We start from the raw sequence: 27,736 nt of genomic DNA, 5'->3' as shown, positions 1-27,736 counted from the left end.
ACACAGAAATCTGTGGCTTTCCTATATACTAACAATGAACCAATAGAAAGAGAAATCAGGAAAACAACTCCATTCACAATTGCATCAAAAAAAATAAAATACCTAGGAATAAACCTAACCAAAGAAGTGAAAGACTTATACTCTGAAAACTACAAGTCACTCTTAAGAGAAATTAAAGGGGACACTAACAGATGGAAACTCATCCCATGCTCGTGGCTAGGAAGAATTAATATCGTTAAAATGGCCATCCTGCCCAAAGCAATATACAGATTTGATGCAATCCCTATGAAACTACCAGCAACATTCTTCAATGAACTGGAACAAATAATTCAAAAATTCATATGGAAACACCAAAGACCCCGAATAGCCAAAGCAATCCTGAGAAAGAAGAATAAAGTAGGGGGGATCTCACTCCCCAACTTCAAGCTCTACTATAAAGCCACAGTAATCAAGACAATTTGGTACTGGCACAAGAGCAGAGCCACAGACCAATGGAACAGACTAGAGAATCCAGACATTAACCCAGACATATATGGTCAATTAATATTTGATAAAGGAGCCATGGACATACAATGGCGAAATGACAGTCTCTTCAACAGGTGGTGCTGGCAAAACTGGACAGCTACATGTAGGAGAATGAAACTGGACCATTGTCTAACCCCATATACAAAAGTAAACTCAAAATGGATCAAAGACCTGAATGTAAGTCATGAAACCATTAAACTCTTGGAAGAAAATATAGGCAAAAACCTCTTAGACATAAACATGAGTGACCTCTTCTTGAACATATCTCCCCGCGCAAGGAAAACAACAGCAAAAATGAGTAAGTGGGACTATATTAAGCTGAAAAGCTTCTGTACAGCAAAAGTCACCATCAATAGAACAAGAAGGATCCCTACAGTATGGGAGAATATATTTGAAAATGACACATCCGATAAAGGCTTGACGTCCAGAATATATAAGGAGCTCACACACCTCAATAAACAAAAAACAAATAACCCAATTAAAAAATGGGCAGAGGAACTGAACAGACAGTTCTCCAAAAAAGAAATACAGATGGCCAACAGACACATGAAAAGATGCTCCACATCGCTAATTATCAGAGAAATGCAAATTAAAACTACAATGAGGTATCACCTCACACCAGTAAGGATGGCTGCCATCCAAAAGACAAACAACAACAAATGTTGGCGAGGCTGTGGAGAAAGGGGAACCCTCCTACACTGCTGGTGGGAATGTAAGTTAGTTCAACCATTGTGGAAAGCAGTATGGAGGTACATCAAAATGCTCAAAACAGACTTACCATTTGACCCAGGAATTCCACTCCTAGGAATTTACCCTAAGAACGCAGCAATCAAGTTTGAGAAAGACAGATGCACCCCAATGTTTATTGCAGCACTATTTACAATAGCCAAGAATTGGAAGCAACCTAAATGTCCATCAATAGATGAATGGATAAAGAAGATGTGGTACATATACACAATGGAATACTACTCAGCCATAAGAAAAGGGCAAATCCAACCATTTGCAGCAACATGGATGGAGCTGGAGGGTATTATGCTCAGTGAAACAAGCCAAGCGGAGAAAGAGAAATACCAAATGATTTCACTTATCTGTGGAATATAAGAACAAAGGAAAAACTGAAGGAACAAAACAGCAGCAGAATCACAGAACTCAAGAATGGACTAACAGGTACCAAAGGGAAAGGGACTGGGGAGGATGGGTGGGTAGGGAGGGATAAGGGTGGGAGAAGTAGGGGGGTATTAAGATTAACATGCATGGGGGGGCAGGAGAAAAGGGAGGGCTGTACAACACAGAGAAGGCAAGTAGTGATTCTACAACATTTTGCTATGCTGATGGACAGTGACTGTAAAGGGGTTTATAGAGGAGACCTGGTATAGGGGAGAGCCTAGTAAACATAATATTCGTCATGTAAGTGTAGATTAGTGATAGCAAAAAAAAAAAGGGCAGTTCCTGTGTGGTAACCTCCAACGAGTTCTACACAAGGGTATAAAGGGCATATAAAAGTGTAGGCAAAGGGTCTGTTTGTGTTTATACAGAGGATCAAAGCCTAATTGGGCTACCCTGAAAATGAACTAAGATACAATATGGAAAAGAGCTTCCAACATCAGCACTCTCTGGAAGACTCATGCCAGAATATGATCATCAAAAAACCCCAACAAGATCCACGCACTGCTATAGCTGTAGATGCACTCATCCCACCAGCTCCTGGACTTGCCATGGGAATGAGGAAGGAGGTATCTAAGCTGGCCTGTGCATACAGTAAAACAACAAATTTGACTGGATCTATACTGTTGGAACTCAACCAAGAATTTGGAGAAGTGCAAATTGTAGCGCTCCAAAGTCTTACAACTACAGACTATTTACTGTTAAAAGAACATATGGCATGTGAACAGTCCCCAGGAATGGGTTGTTTTAATTTGTCTGATTTCTCTCAGACTGTTCAAGTTCAGTTGGACAATATCCACCATATCATAGATAAGTTTTCACAAATGCCTAAGGTGCCTAACTGGTTTTCTTGGTTTCACTGGAGATGGCTGGTAATTACAGATATGCTTTGGTTATGTAACTATACTCCTATTATGTTAATGTGTGTGCGCAATTTAAGTAGTAGCTTAAAACCTATATATGCTGAATTTACTCTAAGAAGATATGTCAAAGAAATAATCAATCTTCCCATGTTTTCTTCCGCCTGCTACTTCTATAGCTTTTCTTCTTCCTTCCTAATTACAACCCTTAAATAGAATTCGTGCCTCATATCAAATTTACCGAGTATCATAATTCTTCCAAGTGGTAAAGATACCTCAAGACAAATGCTGGACATAGAAGCCACAGGGCATAAATATGCAAAGAAGTAAAAAGCTAACCTTTTCAAACAATAAGGCTTCCCTCTCACTTACCAACTTCACATTTCCCTGTATGGCCCCGGAAGATGACTGGTTAGCCAGAGACGGGTAAGATTCCTCAAGGGAGGAACAACCTAAGACAGGCACAGTCGCAGGGGGGCCATCAGGTGAGAAACTGGGGATCAACAGAGGTGAGGCTTAGAACCTCACCCCCCCTGTTCTGAGAGAAATCTTCTGCATACGTGGATGTTTTATTGCCCTGGTCTAGCTTGGATTAACACATAGTCTACAGGCACACACCTGATCATCTACATTTGCTCTCTTACAACACTAAACTATGTTTTCTACCTTTATCTTGTATCTACCTACCACTTCAGCATTTTATTAAAAATAAGAATAATAAAGGGAGAAATGTGGTATCCACATATAAATCAAGTATAAAAACCAAATGAATATTCATATTTGAACTGACTGTTTATAGTTCATAATGCATGAGCAAAACTGAAAGTTTCTGTGATGACTGCCCTTGTACTGTTCACTATGTAACTTATTCATTATGTAAGAATTTGTTCTACATGTAAGAACTTGTTTGTTATGCCTCAGAAGATTGGAGACTGACGAAAATTAGGCTTGGGGTGGATTAATGATTGTGCATTGAGCATTGACTCCCCTATACAGAATTTTATTGTCGTTAACAACCATTTGATCAATAAATATGAGAGATGCCCTCACAAAAAAAAAAAAAAAAAAAAAAAAAAGGACAGACTTCCAATGGTAAAATAAATAAGTAACCGGGATGTAATGTATAGCATAAGGAATATAGTCAAGATATTTGAACAGCTTGGTAGGGTGATATCTGGAACCTAGAATTATGTATATAAATGTTCTACCACTGTGTTGTACACTTGAAACTAATGTAATGTAATACTGTGCGTCAACTACCCTTCAATAAAAAATAATTATTTTTAAAAAAAAATGGGGAAAATACATTCATAGGTGATAAAATCTACAGAACCCATACAACTGTGAGATATATATATATTAATTCATAACTTTACTTATACTGGAAATTGTATTTCCAGTTAAAAATGGGGAAAATACATTCATAGGTGATAAAATCTACAGAACCCATACAACTGTGCCAGGAAAGCAACAAGAACCGTGTGAGCAACTCAAGGCTAAGAGACAAGCCAGTGCTTTTTGGATAAGACAATACACTTTTCATTTCTATGGGAAGAAACAGGCATAATATAACTGCAATCAAAATGCCAATGGGATATTTTTAATTGAAAATAAGCCTGACAACAGAACATTCTTTTTCTTTTTAAGTATTCATGATGAAGGTGATCAAGGTTCATGATGCTTATAATTTACATGGGTATGGCACAGTGACAAAAACAAAACACAAAGAAAATGGGGTAAAACGTTAACAATTTTGAATGTAGGTAATGGGTGTGATGAGTGTACATTTGAGTATTTCAAAGTACAGAAATAACTTTTCTGTAAATTTGAAAATTTTCTTATATAAAATACATTTACTAAGTAAAAATTTCCATGAAATTTTTGGAAAGTCAATGAAAGGTGAAGATTATCTTATCATGCATGTATGATAAATTTCAACACAGTTACAGTAACCAAAACAGTATGATCACAGCTGAAGATTAGATAATGAGCATTTAAATGGCTTAATGAGTCCAAAGAATAAATCCAGCTTATATGAAAACTTAAATTCGATTCCATGGAAAAAATGGATTATTAATAAAATGGCAATGATTCAACCCAACAGGAAGAAATAATGTTATGTTCATAAAAAAATATAACTCCAAAAGAATAAGATCTACCTATAAAAATTAAAACTATAAAAATACACAAAAAGAAATTTAAGTACTATCTGTGTTTCTGTTAGGATAGGGAGGCCTCTTTAAGAAAGCCAGGAAACAGATTTGATAGAAACACATGACAGATTTGGCCTCATGAAATTAAATTTCTTGTGGTCAAAAGAAAATCCAAATAAAATTTTTGGAAATCACCTAAAGAATATGTTTGGAACATATAATGGAGAAAATTTTACTATCCTTACCAAAAATATAGAATGCAAACTCATTTACAAAAAAGTAATTCAACAAAAAATATGCATAAGTTATGATCAAATATATAGAAGTAGAAACAGTAAATAAACATGGACAGATATTTAATGCAGTGAGCTCAGAGAACAGCATATTTAACTGGAAACAGTTTTCACCATATGTTAGGAGGAGTGTGAATTTCTACAGTTCTTTTAGAAAAGTTAATATGTGTATAACTTTCTAGCACCATATGGTGTATGATACATATTTTTAAAGGATCAGCAGGTAAGACTATATAAGCAAGAGTTTATTTCAGCATTATTTATAATGCAAAATTCTAGAAACATCTGACCATCAATACGGGAAAGGTTTAATAAACTTTTATACAATACTCATACTATACCATATTATTTAATTAAGAGGAATGCATCTGATATAATGTTGTTTAAAAAAAAGGAGAAAGTAGAAATTATACCTGTGTATATGTACTGTGTACAGACACATACACACATGTTCATGCTTCAAAAGCCCAGAAAACTGCATGGGATGATATTATACCACATAGGTTATTGGTACTGGACTACAGAAGACCACAGTATTATCCTTTCCTTGCATATACCTTTGCACTTTTTGAATTGTTAAAACAAACATTCATTACCTTTAAAATTAACTGTCAAAAACTATGTAATTATACATAACTATACAGTATATACCACTAACACATATGTATATGCATTAAGTACCAAATCTAATTTGCAACTTAATTTTTAAGTATCCTATGTATAGAAAGTCAGTATTACTGCAATCATTTTGCTAAAACCATATGTGAGAAACTTGATACTAGATACACGACTCTTATTTATAACAAAAAACAAAAAAGAAATGTATGCACCTGGGTTTTGGCAAGCAAAAGGATACTCCGGGGTATATATCCCCGGTTTTATAACTGCTGTAAGAAAAAGAACTATGAACAAACAGCTGTTGCTTCAAGTCTTAGTTCAAAATTACACCAAACCTGTTGTGGGCAGGGACATGGAGATTCTAAGTCATGCTCACCCCTGTGGACGCAGGCAGAGGAAGGCATGACGGGAAGGACCTTCCTGGCCCTCAAGACACCCCTTCCGAGACCTTGGAGGGCCCTGGCTGTGTGCTCAGACTGCCCTATGTGAAAATAAGTTATCTTTGTTTTCCTTAAAGAAAGTATCCAAAATTGTGTAGAGTTCAAGCTGTGCAAATCTGGATCTTCCCCTGTCTGAAGGTAAAATGAATCACAAATAAACAATGCTGCTTAAACAAAGGCATGGATATCATTATGTCATATAGATACCATATTCATAAAGAGCAAGCCTTGTCTATAGTCATTTGGAAACCCAATGTTTTGTGTTTGTAGTACGTGACTGAATTGCTTCTAAGATCTTGAAAACAGACTCCTCTAGAAAGAAATGTTATGATCAGTACTTAATGGATCAGAGAGGAGGTATGCAAAGCATCTGAACAAAGAAAAGACCCAAGGTCAGCAAGACTAGAATAGAGCCAGTAAACAAATTGTTCCCAAATCTGAAGCTAAAGATGCCATCACTTAAGACGGACTTGGTCAGACATGGAAATGGCAAAAGGAAAGTCCTAGTAACACAGCCAGTGGTAACAACCTACAAACTGAGAGGAGGAAGAGGTGGCTTAGCCAGTGGACTGAGATCTAATGTGCAGATGGGTGGACAGGTTCACAATGAATGCACCTGACATATTTCTGAATCCGTTAGGCAAGACAAGCCTTCTCAGAAAGAAGGAATCTGACTATGTAACTTGAAGCCATTTGAACATTCAAGTTATCTACTCTCTTGGCTCCGACTCCACGTTCATGAAACAAACTTTTGATTGCCACTTGGCTTCCTAAATGATTCTGACTACATCAATGTCAATATTCTGATGCTTCTAACTGGATTTTGTGTGTGTAGATCATAAAATGGAGTTTAGTTTTATACATCAATCACATTAGCTTAGTTAGTTAGGACTTGGATTCTGAAGAATAAACCCATTTTCAGAGTCTATGAGACCAAAAACCAAACACAGGACTCAAAACTTCAAGGAGAGGCCTCTTGGGAAACAACTTCCCTTTAAAAGCACCCATTCTTGGTGACCAATTCAAATCCCAATCCATATTGTTTTAATCATCCTCACAACAAATTGTCAGCAATTTTGTTGAATAATGAAATATCTCAAGTAAATATAAAGTGCACATAAAACAACAGAAAAACATATACTTGTGTTTACATTTCTTCTGTCAAGTATCAATTTATGCCAAATTGCATTTCTGTTTTTAAATATAAATGTATTCCAGATAGCACTCCCTGGGCTTCTAAACTTTGAAAAAATATTTTTACCTATGCGATTGATTATTAAGGTTTAGCGATCCAGTCTGGTACATCTCTTCCAACTGTTTCCTGTTTCCAAAGTACAAAGCAAGGTCTGTGGCAATGATGGCTTTGCGGATGATCTCAAGCACCTGCTCATATTCACTGGAGCTCAGGGTGGAGAAGATATTGTGCCCTTCCAACTATGGAAAAAATACAAATAAACACCACCAATAACAAGCACAAGCTCTAATCTTATATTTTCAGTTATTTGAAACAATACAGTCAGTTAATGGCATTTGGCATACAAATGACAGGTTTTGGGATAGTTTGGAATGACTAGAGAATTTAATATTTCAGTTTCTCTTTAAGCTACAAGGAAGCTACCACTTAAATGAACTATTTAAACTACAGTCACATCACTTATTACCACAAAACCCCAGTGATCTAAACACAACTGGTTTTTGGATATTTCAAGTAAGGACTGGAAAAATGTAAAATATAAAAGTAAAGACTTTTTCTCTTAAACTAATTACAAACTTCAATAATTTTTACATTATGGTGGAAATTAATGAACTTCCAAAGTCACCCACAGCCTGTCCACTTTGGCAAGCCTAATGAATAATAACCTCCTTTATTGTATCCTAGAAGCACAGGTCCCACACCTCAAAATAAAGTTTATTTAGGCATATTAAAAATCTCCTTAGAGGCAAGAACACTACATAAAACACAAATCACTGAGGTGCACAACTCTAGGGCCCATCTTCTCTCCTGTGCTCATGGGAGACAGGACCTGGTAGGTCAAATAAGACCAAAACACTGATCATTTGGATTCTGTTATCTCAGAATTAGTCTTCTGTATATGAGTCTTTTTCAAACTTTCACAGTAATTTCTTTCCCTGAGAGTTTTTTGTTTGTGTTGAGATAAAAATGAGCCACTTTTGTTCAAACAAAAAGGATTCAGATAATTGAGATGCATTCAATTTGTGGGTTCATCAATTAGTTTTTAATAATTAGGATATTAATCAATATTGTCTTACTAAAATTGACTTTGTTTCACTTGTCCTAAGCTATATTTGCTGATAAAATACATTAAAAACTTAAAATTACTGAAGTATATTTTTTAATAAAATTTGGCATCTCACTAAGATATTGTCTGCTTCCTATTACTGTGAAATAAGGCTGTATGCATACCATTTGTTTCCAATAATCAGAACCTTTCTGTATTATTTACTTTTAAGGTTTTAACGAATATTTAAAATGTCCTATGGTAAATGCAGCAAATGGAGTTAGTTCTGGTTGGTTATTTTCTTGATGATAATATTAGTAAAACATTTGTAAAATGCTGTTAAGTTTATAAAAGTACCCTCACACAGATGATTTCACTCTCAACTTATAAAATTTAAATAAACCTTTGATATCTGGTTGAAATGAATTATTTTCTGAAACATTAACAGTATTTTTCTTTGACTGAAAGGAAACTGCAGTTCTTATATGAACCGGTCATTTCAGTAATTTTTATACTCCAGTCTCACCCGAGGCAGCTGTCGTGAACACAACAAGGTCATAGAGGTGGACGTGATAAGAATGGACTACAGCTCAACACAGGAAGAACGACTAAGCATTCAGAGTTACTACATGAAATGCTGTGCGTGCAGAAGTTCAGTAAGAGGCTGGTTAGTGACTGAGGGGGACAAGGGGAGGGGCTACAAGCACCGGACAGCGGTTGAACTTGGTAACCTTTCAAGTCCCTTCCAACCTCAACTGTACAACTAGAAAGTTGTAAGAAAGAAATGTTTACTCTGAGTCATACTCTGAAATCTGCTTTTCTTTCATTTGATTGTAACACAATGAAGCAGCTGGCTTCTGCCTCAACACCGTGATCCTGAGCCCTGGGCCCCGCCTGCCACCAACATGCTGCCAGCTGGTGTGTGTCTGCTTGGCACTCACCCGCACATCTGCCATCGGCTGGCCCTCTAAAGACGAGTCACATTCGATTATTTAAATGCTTTATTCTATCACCAGCAAACTGCTAAATTAGGGTGTGTAAAAATATCCTAGCATGATGTTGAAAAAAAATTCAATCTGTTTAAAATAAAGACATCATAGCTTGGGATCTGTAAGTTCTCTCGGGGCCACAGAGTTATGAACTCGCTGTGACTCCATGTCATTTGTTGGGTGTCGCCCATAACACAGGTCTTCACCAGGTTCTCAAAAGTATCCAGGATCTAAGACAAATTAAGACCCATTTGAAAGGATCTGTATATTCTGCTGGCTACTTCATATGATTTTTTAAAAGTCACTTCTCAGTACTAAAGGAAACTAGGTGAAAAGGTTCAGTAGAGGATTTTTATAACAGAAGTGTAACCGGGACACTTCTACTGCCTCCTTCTTTATCCTACTAGGGTTAAGGGAATGACTATGCAAACAACAATAAATGGCCCCTTCCTTTCAACAGAACCTGGCATATATTTATCGGCATTTTGTTCCTACCAAAACTAAACACGGGAGATACAGCAAGCAAACACAGCAGATAAACAGCTTAAAATCTTCTGAAAGCACTAATTTCACATTTGGTAACAATAAAACCTCATAAAATGGTATAATACTTTTATATATCCATTTATAAGTTTATTATAGTTAATATCCCAGGTTACATTCTTTGAAGTTTATATTAATTCAGGGCCGTTGATCTCATTTGGCATCAATCAAGCATTAAATAACAAGCACTTTATACCCAGAAATGTTTCTAAAGCCCCAAATTGGCTGAGCAGCATATAATTTTTATATGAAAGCATGCAAGTGGGCTCTGTTTGTAGATGCTCTAAGTAGCTGGGATCTGGGAGATTAATTAGAGAATGTGGACAGTTCAGCCCTGATGCTGACAGACTCCTCAGGGACCCACTCTGAGTGGATGATGTCTGTGGTCCCTTCCGGCTCTCAAACACCATTTCAGGATTCTCAGCATCCTAATTCAAGCTGTATCTTTCCCATCACAAATGAAGAACATGTCTTACTTGTCCAGCAGGTACTTAGCGTGCATGCGTCACTCTGTGTAAGAGAATTAGTGGTTTAGTATGCACTATATCCAAGGCCCAAAGCAATGTAGGTTCATTTTCTGAGGAGTTCCCAGCTCAGTGGGGAGACAAGCACAGAAGTGCTCAGTAAAACAGAGTGGAGTGTGGGGTGGTCTCTGCAGACGTGTTAGCTGAGGGAGTCCACAAGGGCATGGGAGGCTCTGCCCAGGTGGGGACATGAACCCAGAAGGACAAGGAGGACAGGCAGGAGGCGCAGCGTGAGAGCACGTGTGTTGGTGGGACCACAGCAATCCCAGTGCAGCTTGAGTGGATTGTGAGAACAGAGAAATGGAGAGAACTAAAGCCAAAAAGTCAAACAGAAAAGGCCTGTGACAGCACAGAAATACCACCCAGAGGGTCACAGGAGGAACTAGTGATTTTCAGTGAGGTTGGGCCATGGCGAGGCCTGTGTTTTAGGACAATCTCTCTGGCAACCATGCTGACTGCAGGGAGATTAGAATGGAGGTAGGCAGACAGATTGGTCAATCATCCTCAGCAAGCTTTTGAAATATTATTCATAAATAATTCTCCCCAAAGCCCTATGCTGCTCAGCTCTATGAAAGAGATTCATATGCAAGGGCCTTGTCACTCGATTTTGATACCTACGTGCCAACCACTTCAGGCCTCACTCCCAGCCATCCTGGCTTCCCTGGGTTGGGTTGTAAATCATGCCACAGTAAGCCACAGGCACAGGCTAGACCACTCAGGGGCTTTGGGATGAAAAACGTCAATGATGCAACTAACTACATCAGGATTCACAACTGCAGTGCCTTGAAAAGGCAACAAGTATTCATTGATATTTAATTAACCTGCTACATCCACCCACATATTAGGAAGCATGTTAGTATCATAATTAAGAACACAGGTCTTGTTGTCAAACAATTCTAGTTTCTGATCCCATTCTGCCGCTTACTAGCTATGCAACAGTGGACTAGTGATTAAACCTCTTTGATGTGCATGGAATGAATATCAGCTGTAACACAGGATAGTACAAAAATCAAATGTGTCAATCTGTGTGAGATTCTTAAGTTTCTGGCTTATAGTAAGTACCTAATAAATGATGCAGTGATTACTATGACGATGATGAGGATGATAAAAAGCCACCAGTATAACTCTTGCAGTCAGAGGTAAGGGAGAGGAGGAGCAGAAACACACAGACAGACAGACATGCCCAGAAATAAACTTGACGGGCAAAGACCATTTCTGTCTATTCGGAAAACATCTATAAAGAAAGACAGATGCAGCTAGCTTCCATGTTATACACTTACGTCTATTCTTAAAAGCGGTGCTGAAAGTAAATGCAACAATTTTGCTACGAATCTAATAGGCAAAGGTACACTCTATCTAGTGCAGACGAAATGCAAGAACCTGTTAGCCATGTCACAGAAATGTTATCGCTATTAAAAAGTAATGAAAATGTCATGGGATCCCAGAATGTTGGGTATAAAGATAACTTTCTTAAAATCTGAACATATTTCAAAAGCACTAGAAAATTCAAAATTAATACAGAATATAAAGAAAACTTTAATAATGAGAATAACCATTCCTAACTGGTCTGTTATCTGAAATTTTTACTTTTGAGCACTTAACAGGCGATATTCACAAAAAGACAGAAAAAGGGTAGCTTCATTATTCAAAATAACCATTAATATCTCATCAGGGAAGAGAATAAATGGATTTAATATTCCAACACTAATGGTTTTACCACAGTTAGTAAACATACGTGGGTAAGTTTTAGGCAAGAAATCTTGGATGTCAGCATCCACACAAAATAATCTCCATACTTGAAGGAGATTCCACTACTGAACCACCTAAACCTTCTGTCCTACAGAGACATCTCTACGTACTTTCCCCTAAACAAAATGGCCCATGGATTGTTTTCCTACCCTGAATTCTCTCCTATCCACATATCTCCCTGTAGGTGACTGCCGCCTCCCACATGTGCAGACCCACAGGGGCAGAATGAGGGGGATGACCATCCTCACTGGGCTTGTAATTCCGAGTAGGGGAAGCTAAACTCGCAGACACAGAATTTCTAGGTTCGAAAAACACAGGTATGTGTTATGTTTGAGGGCTCAGGGGCCATGTAAATGGGGCACATGGCTGTGCCCTAGCTCTGTGGGGATGTCATGAAATAATCTCAGTGGAGGAGGTGATGCCCGAGCTGAGCCTGAAGCTAAGGAGAAGCTGGCCATGGAACAGCAGTGGGAGAATTACAAGTAGGGAACCTAGACCAGGGCACGGAGTTAGGAAATAGCAGGGCAGATAACAGCAGCCCTGGACAGACAGAGGCCATTCAAAAAGGGCTTGCTATCAACTAAGAGAAAGAATTTATTCTTGAGGTTATGGTGACTTTAAACAGAAGAATAGCATGTTCAGACATTATATGGAAGATGGATTTGAGAGAAACAAACTTAGACAAATAACTATCAATGGGGAAAGAAGTTGTTAAACAGACAAAATGCGATGAAGGCCAAGCGTGGGATGCAAAGTAAGAAAGCTCCTTGGCAGACAAGGAGGAGGCCGCAGTGGTCAGACGGGCCGGAGTAGCGTTCACTGCTGACGCCCATGGGGACTCTGCTCCCTGGCCTAGCGCAGCCCACGCACAGCTCTGGGGCACAGTCCCCGGGACACCAGTCCCGAGGCTCCGCACTGAGAGAGAAACAGCGGCTCAGCGGAAGCCCAGAATGTGGGCCTGGCTTTTCCTAGATGCTCTTGTGCTTTCCCAGTTCCTTCCTGACTAACCTCCTCGCTGCCCACCCAACAAGGGCCCGTCCTGGGCTTTCTCACTCTGATGGAAGCGACGGCAGGCCGTGAGCAGTTACCCTCTTCCTGCCTTTCTGCTCCGTGGACAGTCACGTGTTTGTGTGTGTGTGTATCAGACTAGGCACCGACCTTCCAGGGACACTGCACTATGTAATCTGAAACCCGGCACTGCTGAGGCTCAGCTGGAGAGGAGATACATCTTCCTGAACTCCGTCGCTATGGCGGCACATGGAGGAGTCTCCCCAGCGCTCAGGGGGGCCCGGGCCTCTCACTGCCATGCCACAGGATTTCCTTCTTATTCCACCAGCAGCCATGTACCAGTGAAATGCCTGGTTTATTTCAAAATGGATTCTGTTATATTAAAAATAGGTTTCCAAAGAAACTTTACAAAGGCTATGAAAGTTCATTTGCAGATTAAATTGCTAGAAATGTTGTCATAATCAAATGTATGAATTCACTTAGGCTGTGGCTGCTAATTAATGAGTCCTAATTACTTCTAAATGTAACCTCTAGCAACTGTCCTTCTTCCTGTGCAAACAAATCCTCACAGGATGAGTAAGATCAAAACAAATTGTAAATGGTCATGAAATTCTGTAATGTTTATTTACAAAAAGCATGTTTTATGTATGTATGTGTATATATAAATATGTATATACTATAATATATAAACAACATACACACACAGATACATAAACAAGCATACAACTTTTATCCTGCTTAAATTTTTAGGTGTATATCAATCCACCCATTGTTTAAAAAAGTAAAGAAAGGGTTGGTGCCATGGGAACATCAGGCTGGTGATCACAGACTGATTTCAGGGACAGAGCCAGCTCAGGAGCAATCGCTGGAACCCTTCAGCTACTAAAATGGCTCGTATCCAAAACAATCCCTCTCCCTTCACCCAGCAGGTGATGGGCATACACTGCAGTAAGTTCCTCATTTACCTTCTCAGTGCTGAGGACTGGGGGCCTGAACAGGCGAGTCTGCTGGGTTTTTACGGTCTGAGCATGCAGCGCTCCTGATCACTAGGCATTCAGGACCAATGGGAGCTGAGGGGAGAAGCTGGGGAGAGCAGCTCAGGCCTGGGCACGCAGAGGGGGGCCAGGTACCCAGAACAAAAGACGCACCAGCGGCAAATGCCTTTCTGCGTCCTGACTCGGCCCAGCCAGTCACTGCTGCCGTTGCCACCACGGTTTGGCTGTTAGGCAACCCTGGAAACCAAACCCTTCCCTTGACCCACACTCAGAGGTCTGGGGACCACAGATTCCTCTCCTGCTTGGAGGCGCTCCCAGTGAGCAGAAGAAACGGGGTCCACTATTCTTACATCAAACACAGATCATATTTTAGAAAACTGTGGGAGCAATCAAACCATTATGAGGAAAGAGCCACCCTGTTAAGGTGAGTTTGAGGAAGAAGGTTTAAAGTGAGGGAGCTTATATATCTCACAGCCAAGTGAGGCTTGTCACTGTCTGTATCAATCACCAAGAACATCTAAAAGCAGAAAAAACAAAAAACAGAACACACAAAAGAAAAACTACTTCACTGCACTAAAAAACTTGAATTTGTGTAGCTTCCAAGACTTACTGTTCAATACATTCTGGTTCAAGAATATGACAATCCATATAAATTAAATGGACTATGTGAACAAAACTTTGCCTCAGGGTAGTACACTTTTAAAAATCAAATGTGATTGCAAAATAGATCATTCAAAGTCTTCATAAAGGATTCTTTTTCCAAAGAAGCCACAATTTTCTAATGCTGACTATAAAGTTTTACACTAAAACGTAGGACTCCTTCAAAACAGCCTGTTTTGAAGGAGTCCTAACAACATCACCATCACCATGTGTCTGGAGATGACGCAGCATGGCAGGGGCAGGGCCTGCACGCTGGACGCCTCACCTGGAGGATGGACACGGTCTGGGAGAAGTGGTGCTGCTCCATGGTGGACGTGGAGTACAGAGCCGCCAGGGGGTGGTCGAACTTCTGCAGGTAGCTGTTACTGAAGCCCCTGTGGTCCAGGTCATGACACAGACACGCGATCAGCAGCCCTTTGCGCTTAAAAAAAAAAAAAAACAAGAATGCCCGGAGGTTCAAAACAAAGAAACAGGATGTGCGCAGACTTAGAGCTTCTCGGTCCTCTCACACTGACACAGATGGGGCCAGCGTCCTCACAAGTCTTTGCAATTCCAATAGTCTAACTTCTTAGTTTTTCTGCAATGAACTTGACAAATTACTCTTCAGTTTTCCTGCTCAACTCTGGGAAAAAGTTTAGGTGATATCAAATTAAGGCAAATTAATGCAGAGTCCAGACAGATAAAGCACATCTGTACAGGGGAGGAGAGTTTTGGTTCTTCATTCAAAATTCTCTCATGTTAAATTTTAATAATATTACTGTTATTATAAATACAGAATGGGGCAAGTAAATCATGGCATGTGAAAAATGGCAAATTATACTGAAAAAGGGAAACAGCAGAGCAGGATGAATGTGGTAGGAGGGAGGCAGAGCAGACCACGTGGAGTCAGGGGAAGCAGGGATGTGAAGCCGAGGAAGAGAAGCAGGAGGTCCTAGAAGAAGAGGGCCAGGGGGTCTGGGCGCAGTTGGGGCACGTCCGTGCAGGTGAGCCTGCCCTAAGCAGGGACAGGAAAGTGGTGGGGCTTCAGGGAGTAAAGGACAGAGAAGGGCAGGGAGAGGGGCTAAAGATCTTACAGGTCTTCTATTCTGTGTGAACCAGGGAACGATTACAGGGTTTTTAGTAGAGATTTTAGGACAGGGTTTTTAGGGGTGAAATCATCTAACTTACATTTTTTAAATTTTATTTATTTTATTGTTATTAATCTACAATTACATGAAGAACATTATGGTTACTAGATTCCCCCCTTCAACAAGTTCCCCCCCACAAACCCTATTACAGTCACTGTTCATCAGCATAGTAAGATGCTGTAGACTCACTACTTGTCTTCTCTGTGTTGCACAGCCCTCCCTATGACCCCCCCACATTATACATGCTAATAGTAAGGCCCCCTTTCTTTTTCCCTGCCCTTATCCCTCCCTTCCCACCCATCCTTCCCAGTCCCTTTCCCTTTGGTAACAGTTAGTCCATTCTTGGGTTCTGTGATTTTGCTGCTGTTTGTTCCTTCAGTTTTTCTTTGTTCTTATACTCCACAGATGAGTGAAATCATTTGGTACTTGTCTTTCTCTGCCTGGCTTATTTCACTGAGCATAATACCCTCTAGTTCCATCCATGTTGTTGCAAATGGTAGGATCTATTTTTTTCTTATGACTGAGTAATATTCCATTGTGTATATGTACCACCTCTTCTTTATCCATTCATCTACTGATGGATATTTAGGTTGCTTCCATTTCTTGGCTATTATAAATAGTGCTGCGATAAACATAGGAGTGCACCTGTCTTTTTGAAACTGGAGTGCTGCACTCTGAGGGTAAATTCCTAGAAGTGGAATTCCTGGGTCAAATGGTATTTCTATTTTGAGCTTTTTGAGGAACCTCCACACTGTTTTCCACAATGGTTAAACTAATTTGCATTCCCACCAGCAGTGTAGGAGGGTTCCCCTTTCTCCATAACCTCACCAACATTTGTTGTTTGTCTTTTGAATGGTGGCGATCCTTACTGGTGTGAGGTGATATCTCATTGTGGTTTTAATTTGCATTTCTCTGATGATTAGCGATGTGGAGCATCTTTTCATGTGCCTGTTGGCCACCTGGATTTCTTCTTCAGAGAACTGTCTATTCAGCTCCTCTGCCCATTTTTTAATGGGATTATTTGCTTTTTGTTTGTTGAAGCGTGTGAACTCTTTATATATTTTGGATGTCAACCCTTTATCGGATCTGTCATTTAAGAATATGTTCTCCCATACTGTAGGATACCTTTTTGTTCTATTGATGGTGTCCTTTGCTGTACAGAAGCTTTTAAGCTTGATATAGTTCCACTTGTTCATTTTTGCTTTTGTTTCCCTTGCATGGGGAGATATGTTCATGAAGAAGTCACTCACGTTTATGTCCAAGAGATTTTTGCCTATGTTTTTTTCTAAGAGTTTTATGGTTTCATGACTTACATTCAGGTCTTTGATCCATTTCGAATTTACTTTTGTGTATGGGGTTAGACAGTGATCCAGTTCCATTCTCTTACATGTAGCTGTCCATTTTTGCCAGCACCATCTATTGAAGAGACTGTCATTTCCCCACTGTATGTCCATGGGTCCTTTATCGTATATTAATTGGCCATATATTGTTGGGTTAATATCTGGAGTCTCTATTCTGTTTCACTCGTTTGTGGCTCTGTTCTTGTGCCAGGACCAAATTGTCTTGATTACTGTGGCTTTGTAGTAGAGCTTGAATCTGGGGAGCGAGATACCCCCCACTTTATTCTTCCTTCTTAGGATTGCTTTGGCTATTCGGGGTCTTTGGTGTTTCCATATGAATTTTTGAACTATTTGTTCCATTTCACTGAAGAATGCTGTTGGTAATTTGATGGGGATTGCATCGAATCTGTATATTGCTTTGGGCAGGATGGCCATTTTGACGATATTAATTTTTCCTAGCCACAAGCATGGGATGAGTTTCCATTTGTTCGTGTCCCCTTTAATTTCTCTTAAGAGTGACTTGTAGTAGGTCAGGGTATAGGTCTTTCACTTCCTTGGTAAGGTTTATTCCTAAGTATTTTATTCTTTTTGATGCAATTGTGAATGGAATTGTTTTCCTGATTTCTCTTTCTATTAGTTCATTGTTAGTGTACAGGAAAGCCACAGATTTCTCTGTGTTAATTTTGTATCCTGCAACTTTGCTGTATTCCAATATCAGTTCTAGTAGTTTTGGAGTGGAGTCTTTGGGGTTTTTTATGTACAATATCATGTCATCTGCAAATAGTGACAGTTTGACTTCTTCTTTACCAATTCGGATTCCTTGTATTTCTTTCTTTTGTCTAATTGCCGTGGCTAGGACCTCCAGTACTATGTTGAATAACAGTGGGGAGAGTGGGCATCCCTGTCTTGTTCCCAATCTCAGAGGAAAAGCTTTCAGATTTTCTTGCTGTTCAGTATGATGTTGGCTGTGGGTTTATCGTATATGGCCTTTATTATGTTGAGGTACCTGCCCTCTATACCCATTTTGTTGAGAGTTTTTATCATGAATGGATGTTGACTTTTGTCGAATGCTTTTTCAGCATCTATGGAGATGATCATGTGGTTTTTGTCTTTCTTTTTGTTTATGTGGTGGATGATGTTGATGGATTTTCGAATGTTGTAAATCCTTGCATCCCCGGGATGAATCACACTTGGTCATGGTGTATGATCCTTTTGATGTATTTTTGAACTCGGTTTGCTAATATTTTGTTGAGTATTTTTGCATCTACATTCATCAGGGATATTGGTCTGTAATTTTCTTTTTTGGTGGGGTCTTTGCCAAGTTTTGGTATTAGGGTGATGCTGGCTTCATAGAATGAGTTTGGGAGTATTCCCTCCTCTACTATTTTTGGGAAAACTTTAAGGAGAATGGGAATTATATCTTCTCTGTATGTATGATAAAATTCTGAGGTAAATCCATCTGGCCCGGGGGTTTTGTTTTTCTTGGGTAGTTTTTTGATTACCACTTCAATTTCTTTGCTGGTAATTGGTTTGTTTAGATTTTGTGTTTTTTCCTTGGTCAGTCTTGGAAGGTTGTATTTTTCTAGGAAGTTGTCCATTTCTTCTAGGTTTCCCAGCTTCTTAGCATATAGGTTTTCATAGTAGTCTCTAATAATTCTTTGTATTTCTGTTGGGTCCGTCATGATGTTTCCTTTCTTGTTTCTGATTCTGTTGATGTGTGTTGATTCTTTTTTTTCTCTTAATAAGTCTGGCTAGAGGCTTATCTATTTTGTTTATTTTCTCAAAGAACCAGCTCTTGGTTTCATTGATTTTTTCTATTGTTTTATTATTGTCAATTTTATTTATTTCTTCTCTGATCTTTATTATGTCCCTCCGTCTGCTGACTTAAGGCCTCATTTGTTCTTCTTTTTCCAATTTTGATAATTGTGATGTTAGACTATTCATTTGGGTTTGTTCTTCTTTCTTTAAATATGCCTGGGTTGCTATATACTTTCCTCTTAAGACTGCTTTCGCTGCATCCCACAGAAGTTGGGGCTTTGTGTTGTTGTCATTTATTTCCATATATTGCTAGATCTGCTTTTTAATTTGGTCATTGATCCATTGATTATTTAGGATCGTGTTGTTAAGCCTCCAGGTGTTTGTGAGCCTTCTTGCTTTCTCTGTACAATTTATTTCTAGTTTTATACCTTTGTGGTCTGAAAAGTTGGTTGGTAGAATTTCAATGTTTTTGAATTTACTGAGGCTCTTTTTGTGGCCTAGTATGTGGTCTATTCTGGAGAATGTTCCATGTGCGCTTGAGAAGAAGGTGTATCCTGTTGCTTTTGGGTGTAGAGTTCTATAGATGTCTATTAGGTCCATCTGTTCTATTCTGTTTTTCAGTGCCTCTGTGTCCTTACTTATTTTCTGTCTGGTGGATCTGTGCTTTAGAGTGAATGGTGTGTTGAAGTCTCCTAAAATGAATGCATTGCATTCTATTTCCTCCTTTAGTTCTGTTAGTATTTGTTTCACATATGCTGGTGCTCCTGTGTTGGGTGCATATATATTTAGAATGGTTATATCCTCTTGTTGGACTGGGCCCTTTATCATTATGTAATGTCCTTCTTTATCTCTTGTGACTTTCTTTGTTTTGAAGTCTATTTCGTCTGATACTAGTACTGCAACGCCTGCTTTTTTCTCCCTATTGTTTGCATGAAATATCTTTTTCCATCCCTTGACTTTTAGTCTGTGCATGTCTTTGGGTTTGAGCTGAGTCTCTTGTAAGCAGCATATAGATGGGTCTTGTTTTTTATCCATTCAGTGACTCTATGTCTTTTGATTGGTGCATTCAGTCCATTTACATTTAGGGTGATTATCGATAGGTATGTACTTATTGCCATTTCAAGCTTTAGATTCGTGGTTACCAAAGGTTCCAGATTACTTTCCTTACTATCTAAGAGTCTAACTTAACTTAGTATGCTGTTACAAACACAATCTAAAGGTTCTTTTCTATTTCTCCTCCTTTTTCTTCTTCCTTCATTCTTTATATATTAGATATCAAATTCTGTACTTTTTGTTTGGGGATAGTTAATTTAATTTTGCATTTGCTTTGTAATTAGCTGTTCTATTTTCTTTACTGTGGTTTTATTACCTCTGGTGACAGCTATTCAACCTTAGGAACACTTCCATATATAGCAGTCCCTCGAAAATAGACTGTAGAGATGGTTTGTGGGAGGTAAATTCTCTCAGCTTTTGCTTATCTGGGAATTGTTTAATCCCTCCTTCAAATTTAAATGATAATCTTACCACATAAAGTAATCTTGGTTCCAGGCCCTTCTGCTTCATGGCATTAAATACATCATGCCACTCCCTTCTGGCCTGCAAGGTTTCTGCTGAGAAGTCTGATGTTAGTCTGATGGGCTTTCCTTTGTATGTGATCTTATTTCTGCCTCTGGCTGCTTTTAACAGTCTGTCCTTATCCTTGCTCTTTCCCATTTTAATCACTGTGTGTCTTGGTGTTGTCTTCCTTGGGTCCCTTGTGTTGGGGGATCTGTGGATCTCCATGGCCTGAGAGACTATGTCCTTCCCCAGAATGGGGAAGTTTTCAGCAACTACCTCCTCAAAGACACTTTCTATCCCTTTCTCTCTCTTCTTCTTCTTCTTCTGGTATCCCTATGATGTGAATATTGTTCTGCTTGGATTGGTCACACAGTTCTCTCAATATTCTTTCATTTTTAGAGATCCTTTTTTCTTTCTGTGCCTCAGCTTCTTTGTATTCCTCTTCTCTAGTTTCTATTTCATTTATTGTCTCCTCCACCACATCCAACCTGCTTTTAATACCCTCCATTGTGTTATTTAACGATTGGATCTCTGACCTGAATTCATTCCTGAGTTCTTGGATGTCTTTCCATACCTCCATTAGAATGTTGATGATTTTTATTTTGAACTCCCTTTCAGGAAGAGTCACGAGGTCCATATCATTTATATCTTTCTCGGGAGTTGTATTAATAATTTTACTCTGGACAAGGTTCCTTTGGCGTTTCATTTTTGTATATGGCACCCTCTAGTGTCCATAAGCTGTAGTCTCTGGAGCTGCTCAGCCCCTGAAGCAATGTCGGGGGTCGCAGGGGAGCGGTACTGGTGCCTGGGGGGGGAGGAAAGAGCTGTTCTCCGCCTCCTGGCTGCTGTGCCTGTCTCCACTGCCTGAGCCAGTGGGCGGAGCACACAGGTATAAGTTTTTGTCCCAGAGCAGCCGGGTATGGATCCCTGCTTTCCACAAGTGGCTGGAATTCCAGTCTCCGCAGGAACTCTGCCTGTATTAACTTTCCAACCCGGTAGTCATGCGAGTCTCATGAAAGCACCATGAAATGTAGGTTTGTGCTTCCAGCGTAGATCTCCAGAGCTAGGTATTCAGCAGTCCCAAGCCTTCCACTCCCTCCCTGCTCTGGTTTTCTTCCTCCCGCCGGTGAGCTGGGGTGGGGGAGGGGCTCAGGTCCCACGGAGCCACAGCTCTGGTACGTTACCCTGTTCGGTGAGGTTTGCTCTTTTCTCCAGGTGTATGCAGTCTGACACCATCCTCTTTCCTGTAGTTGTGCCAACTATATTTTCTAATTACATCCAGTTTTAGGAGGAAGCCTCTGTCTGTTCTCTCACGCCGCCATCTTTAATCCTTTCCTAACTTACATTTTTAAAAGATCACCATGCTCGCAACTGTGTTGAGAACACCTCCAGGGGTGTAAGGGAGACCCATGAGGGGCTTTCCTAGTAATTCAGGTGAATATATAATAGAAGCCTAGACCAGGATGATAGCAATGTAAGATATAAGCAAAGCCTGGTTGGTCCTGCAGGCAGTCAACAGGGTTTTCTGGGAGCCTGGAGTGAAAGGAAAGCAGGGCTGGGTGGGAGGGTAGAGATTAGAGGAGGCAAGCATGGCTGCAAAGTTTTGGATCTTAGAAGCGGTCAGACTGGCATCAACAGGATGGGGAGGGTTGCAGGTGGTGTAGGCTGAGGAGACAGGCCAGGAGCTCAGATCAGAGTGAGGCAGAATGTTTAGTTAAAAGTTAGGAGACTGCAAGTTCAGTAGACAGGTGTCTGCTGAAGTCTAACCTTCTTGGGGAAAGGCAAGTGTCAGTGTACACATGGCATTTAGGGCTCCAGGACTGGCTAGACCCACCAAGGGTGCCATTTGTGGGTGGAGGAGGTCAAAGTCTTGAGCTGTCAAGAATTCCAACATTAAGAAGTCTAAGGGATGTGGTGGGGACTTGATAATGGGGGAATCTAGTAACCACAATGTTGCTCATGTAAGTGTATATTAATGATGCCAAAATAAAAAAATAAAAGAAGAAAAAAAAGCAATATGGAGGTTCCTCAAAAAACTAAAAATAGAAATATCATTTGACCCAGGAATTCCACTCCTAGGAATTTACCTAAAGAAATCATGATCCCAGATTCAAAAAGACATATGCACCCCTATGTTTATCACAACACTATTTACAATAGCCAAGACATGGAAGCAACCTAAGTGTCCATCAGTAGATGAATGGATAAAGAAGATGTGGCCCATATACACAATGGAATATTATTCAGCCATAAAAAGAAAACAAATCCTACAATTTTCAACAACATGGATGGTGTATTATGCCCAGTGAAATAAGCCAGGCAGAGAAAGACAAGTACCAAATGATATCTCTCATTTGTGGAGTATAAGAACAAAGAAAAACTGAAGGAACAAAACAGCAGCAGAATCACAGACTCCAAGAAGGGACTAGTGGTTATCAAAGGGAAGGGGTTGGGGAGGGTGGGTGAGGAGGGAGGGAGTAGGAGATTAAAGGGTATTATTAGCGCACATAATGTAGAGAAGGGCACGGGGAAGGCAGTAGAGCAAAGAGAAGACAAGTAGTGACCCTACAGTATCTTACTATGCTGATGGACAGTGACTGCAATGGGGTATGTGGGGGGACTTGATAATATGGGGGAATGTAGTAACCACAGTGCTGTTCATGTGAAACCTTCATAAGATTGTATACCAATGACACCTTAATATAAAAAAAAAGTCTAAGGGAAGAGAATCACGGAAAAAAACAAACAAATCCAAGCCCGGCAGGATTAAGGAGGAACAGCCACCGCGGTCAGAGGGGACCTAGAGTGCTGGGCGTCCTGGCAGCCAGGGGATGATAGCAACTCAGAGGAAACACTGAACACTGGCCCCTCTCCTGGCCAACCAAGCTCAGGGAGTGGGGCCGGGACCTGAGCACAGCAGCTCTTCCTTAGATGTGTAGCAAAGAGCTAAGAAATCAGGGGGAAGCTGAGTGGAGACACAGATCACGAGGGTGGATCAGGAAGGAAGTGCCACAGCAAGCCACATGCAGATAGGCCCACCCAGCAGACAGGCAACGTGGCAGTGGAGGAGAAGAGAGGCATTTCAAGGACAGTATCCGTGGACAGGTGGAAGCAGTGGACGTGGTCAAGTGGAAGGGCCAGTTCTGGAGAGGAATCCAGGGGATCATTCCCTTGGGTGTGTGAACTCAGAGCCCACTGAGGGCAAATGCTGATGAAGTCAAGGGGATCTGCAGAAATTCCCACCACTTTATCTGTATCTGTCCACCCTGCTCTTTCCTTATCCTCACTGAGCATAACTAGTTTCTCCTGCAAGCTAATGCACAGAAAGGTTTCCAGACCATCAGCACCCTTACACTGATGACGTCTGCATGCTATCATTGCTGTGTGATCAGTGGTGTTTGGATAACTGAATTAATTATGTTCCAAGTATCATTTTGGTTTTGGATTGTATTTTATGCTGTGTCAACCATGATGAATCTGGTAAGACATTTCAAGGTTTTAAAATCTTGCACAGTAGATGAAGCTGTTATGTACAGAAACACCTCAGAGATATTGCAGGTTCCATTCCAGACTGCCACAGTAAGGCAAGTAACTCAATAAAATGACTAAAATGATTTTTTTGATACTTTATTGCTAAAAAATGCTAACCTCCACCTGAGCTTTCAGTGAGTCATACTGCTTTTGCTGGTGGAGGGCTCGGCTCCATGTGGACGGCTGCTGACTGGTCAGGGTGGTGGCTGCTGAAGGCGGGGGTGGCTGGGGCCAGTTCTTAAAATGAGACAATGGTGAAGTTTGCTTCATCAACTGACTTTTCCTTTCATGAATGATTTCTCTGTAGTACACTGTTCTTTTTGATAACATTTTACCAACAGTAGAATTTCAAAATTTGAATCACCTTTATCTAACACTGCCACTGCTTCAGCAGTGAGGCTGTTGTCATACTCTTAAGTCCTTTGTTGTCATTTCAACGATCTTCATAGCATCCTCACCAAGAGCAGGTTCCATCTCAACAAGCCACTTTCTTTGCCCATCTATAAGAAGCAAATCCTCATCCTTTAAAGTTTTATCATGAGATGGCCACAATTTGGTCCTGTCTTCAGGCTCCACTGGTAATTCTAGTTCTCCAGCTGTTTCTCCCACATCTGCAGTGACTTCCTCCACTGCAGTCATCCAGGAGGGTTGGAACCAACTTCTTCCAGACTCCTTCCTGTTAATGTTGATATTCTGACTTCTTCCCAGGAATCAATAATATTCTTAATGTTTTTTCTAGAAGATTTTTCAATTTATTTTGCCCAGATCCATCAGAATAACCACTGTCTATGGTACCATGGCCTTATGAAATGTATTTCTTAAATAATACGATTTGAAGGTCAAAATTTCTCCTCGATCCATAGGCTGCAGAATGGATGCTGTGTGAGCAGGCATGGAAAGAGCATGAATCTCACTGTATGTCTCCACCAGAGCTCTTGGCTGACCAGGTGCATTATCAGTAAGCAGTAATATTTTGAAAGACATCCTTTTTTCTGAGCAGTAGGTCTCAAGAGTGGGCTTATAATATGCAATAAATCATGTTGAAAACATATGTACTGTCATCCAGGCTTTGTTTTTCCATTTCTAGAGCACAGGCAGATTAGAGTTAGCATAATTTTTAAGGGCACAAAGATTTCAGAATGGTCAGTGAGCGCTGGCTTTAAATTAAAGTCCCTGGCTGCATTAGCCCCTAAAAGGAGAATCAGCTTGTCCTTGGAAGCTATGAGCCAGGCACTGACTTCTCCTCTCCAGCTATGAAAGTCCTAGATGTCATCTTCTTCCAATAGAAGATTGTTTCATCTACCTTGGAAATCTTGTTGTGTAGGGGAGTCGCCTTCATAAGTCATCTTAGCTGGACCTTCTGGGTAACTTTCTACAGCTCCTCCACCAGCTCCTGTGGCCTCACCTGCACTCAGATGCTGTGGAGACGCTTCTTTCCTTAAACCTCATGAACCAACCTCTGCTGGCTTCAGACTTTTCTCCTCACGCTTCCTCCCCTCCCTCAGCCTTCACAGAACTGAAGAGAGTCAGGGTCTTACTCTGGATGAAGCCTTGGCCATAGGGGGTGCTGTGGCTGGTTTGATCTTATCTCCAGACCACTCAAACTTTCTCTATCAGCAAGAAAGATGGCTCAGCTCACTGTTATCACTTGTGTGCTCACTGGAGGAGCAGTTTCCATTTCCTTCAAGAACTTTTCCTTTGCCTTCCCAATGTGGCTGCTCTTCACAAGAGACCTACTTCAGCCTCTCAGCTTTCTGACCTGCCTTCCTCACGGAGCTTAATCATTTCCAGCTTTTGATTGAAAATGAGAGACATGTGACTCCTCCTTCCACTTGAACACTCAGAGGCCATTGAGATTTATTAACTGGCCTGATTTCAGTACTGTTTTGTCTCTGGGAACAGAGAGGCCCCAGAAGAGAGGACAGAGATGGGGGTACTGGCCAATTAGTGGAGCAGTCAGAACACACATGACATTCATGGATTAAATTTGCTCTCCTACTGGCACATTCCTGGTGTCCCAAAACAATGACAATAATGACATCAAAGATCCCTAATCTCAGATCATCCTAACAAAAGTAACACTAATGAAAATGTTTGAAATGTTGCAAAAATTACCAAAATGTGACACAGATACACAAAGTAAGCAAATGCTATTGGAAACATGGTGCCCACAGACATATTTGCTCAACTCAGGGCTGCCACAAACACTTAATCTGAAGAAAGGCAGTATCTGCAAAGTGCAATAAAACAAGGTCTGCCTCTACATCTTCCCAATTTCTTTTTTACCTATTTTGTTTCTGATATAATGTGTAGTGTTAAAAGTATTTCAGAATCAAGCATCTGAATATTAACATTTTCCTTTAATAAATCAAATAGTAATTTCTAGCACTCATAGAGATTAAATATTCCCTTTACAGTTTGATTATTTACATATGTTGTTTTAAGATTATTTTTAGCCAAATAACCAGTTTTTAGGAAAAAATGTTTAATTCTAGAAATGAATTAGGATACTTGATTCCATATGTAGTAGCAATAAAATTTTTCTCATTTGTAATTTTCCATTTCTGAATATAAATTTCAATGTAATTTAGAATTATAATTTCTATAGTTCTCAAACTCACAGGTTATCCTATGGCAAAAAAGACAATTAAATTCCTTCCTTCAAAAGAATTGAATGGAAAAAATGTTTAAAGTCTCAAAAATATAGGGTTTCAGTGAAATGGATTTTATAAAATTTTGTAAGAATAACAAATTTCATCTATTTTTTGGGGGAGGATGATAAACAATAAATAATTTATTAGCCTACCTAAGTCTCATGTAAAGACTATTTTAAAAAAGGAAAATTTTGACTCTTTCTTTGAAATAGTATTTTTTTTTCAAAAGGCCCCTTCTAGGTTTCCTGCCTAGATTGTGAGTTTGGTCTGACGGGATAGAAAAAGGATAGGCCTGAACCTTGAGAGCACTGGGTCTAGGGTAATGGGACTTTGGGAGAAGCACAATGTTTTATCACGGATGACAGCCCCCTTCTCTGCACAGTCACATGTCTCCTGAAGCATGACACCAGTTTTACAGAGGAAAAGAGAAGAGGAGATTCAACTCAGGGCTTCTGTCGGCATTACTGGGACCATGTGGGGAGAGGACATGCGTGGTGGCAAGGATGGTCCAGACCAGGGGATCAGCATGGCGGGGCTAAGGCACCCCCATCACCAAGCACTGGGCTGGGCTGGGAGGAGGGGGTTTGCCAGCAGGGTAGGAACAGCTAGGCCATCTCCAAATCTTTGATGGTATCAGTGAGTCTGGGTATGCAAATGGAGTAAATTAGTGAAGCATCACAGAGCCCGTCTCCTAGAAAAGGTCAAATAAGCATTAGGTCTTAATATGTTTAATGCTCTGGGGTTCAAATCAGTAGGACATGTCTACATTATTCAGGGCACATCAGGGCAATGAGAAAAATTTGCTTTGTTTATACCCTTTCAGAAAAGATAAGCTTTATTTAACAGGGAAGAAAGACTATAAAAATTAGTGCTTCCTTGGAGATATTTTGGTGCAGTTGGAACTTCTCTATCTACATTTCTTTTGTACAATGACATGAAGAATGTTCAGGCACAGCCATCTAAAGAGCGTGCTCCCATTAATTTACTGAACCAAAACTCGTCCTGGAA

General features: G+C 40.1%; 1 protein-coding gene across 1 annotated transcript in view; it reads right to left on the bottom strand.

Moving 5' to 3' along the window:
- PDE10A (phosphodiesterase 10A) overlaps positions 1-27,736 on the bottom strand; it is a 270,323-nt gene that overhangs the window by 31,068 nt on the left and 211,519 nt on the right. The window contains exons 17-18 of the mRNA XM_057490292.1: positions 15,027-15,182; positions 7,315-7,487 (exon numbers count right to left, since the gene is read on the bottom strand). Coding sequence (XP_057346275.1) covers positions 7,315-7,487; positions 15,027-15,182 — 329 coding nt within the window. The remainder of the gene's footprint in view (positions 1-7,314; positions 7,488-15,026; positions 15,183-27,736) is intronic.

Source organism: Manis pentadactyla, chromosome 12 (assembly GCF_030020395.1).
Source record: "Manis pentadactyla isolate mManPen7 chromosome 12, mManPen7.hap1, whole genome shotgun sequence".
Taxonomy (NCBI): Eukaryota; Metazoa; Chordata; class Mammalia; order Pholidota; family Manidae; genus Manis; species Manis pentadactyla.
Note: the sequence above shows the minus strand (reverse complement) of the source record. Positions and strands in the feature narration are given on the sequence as shown.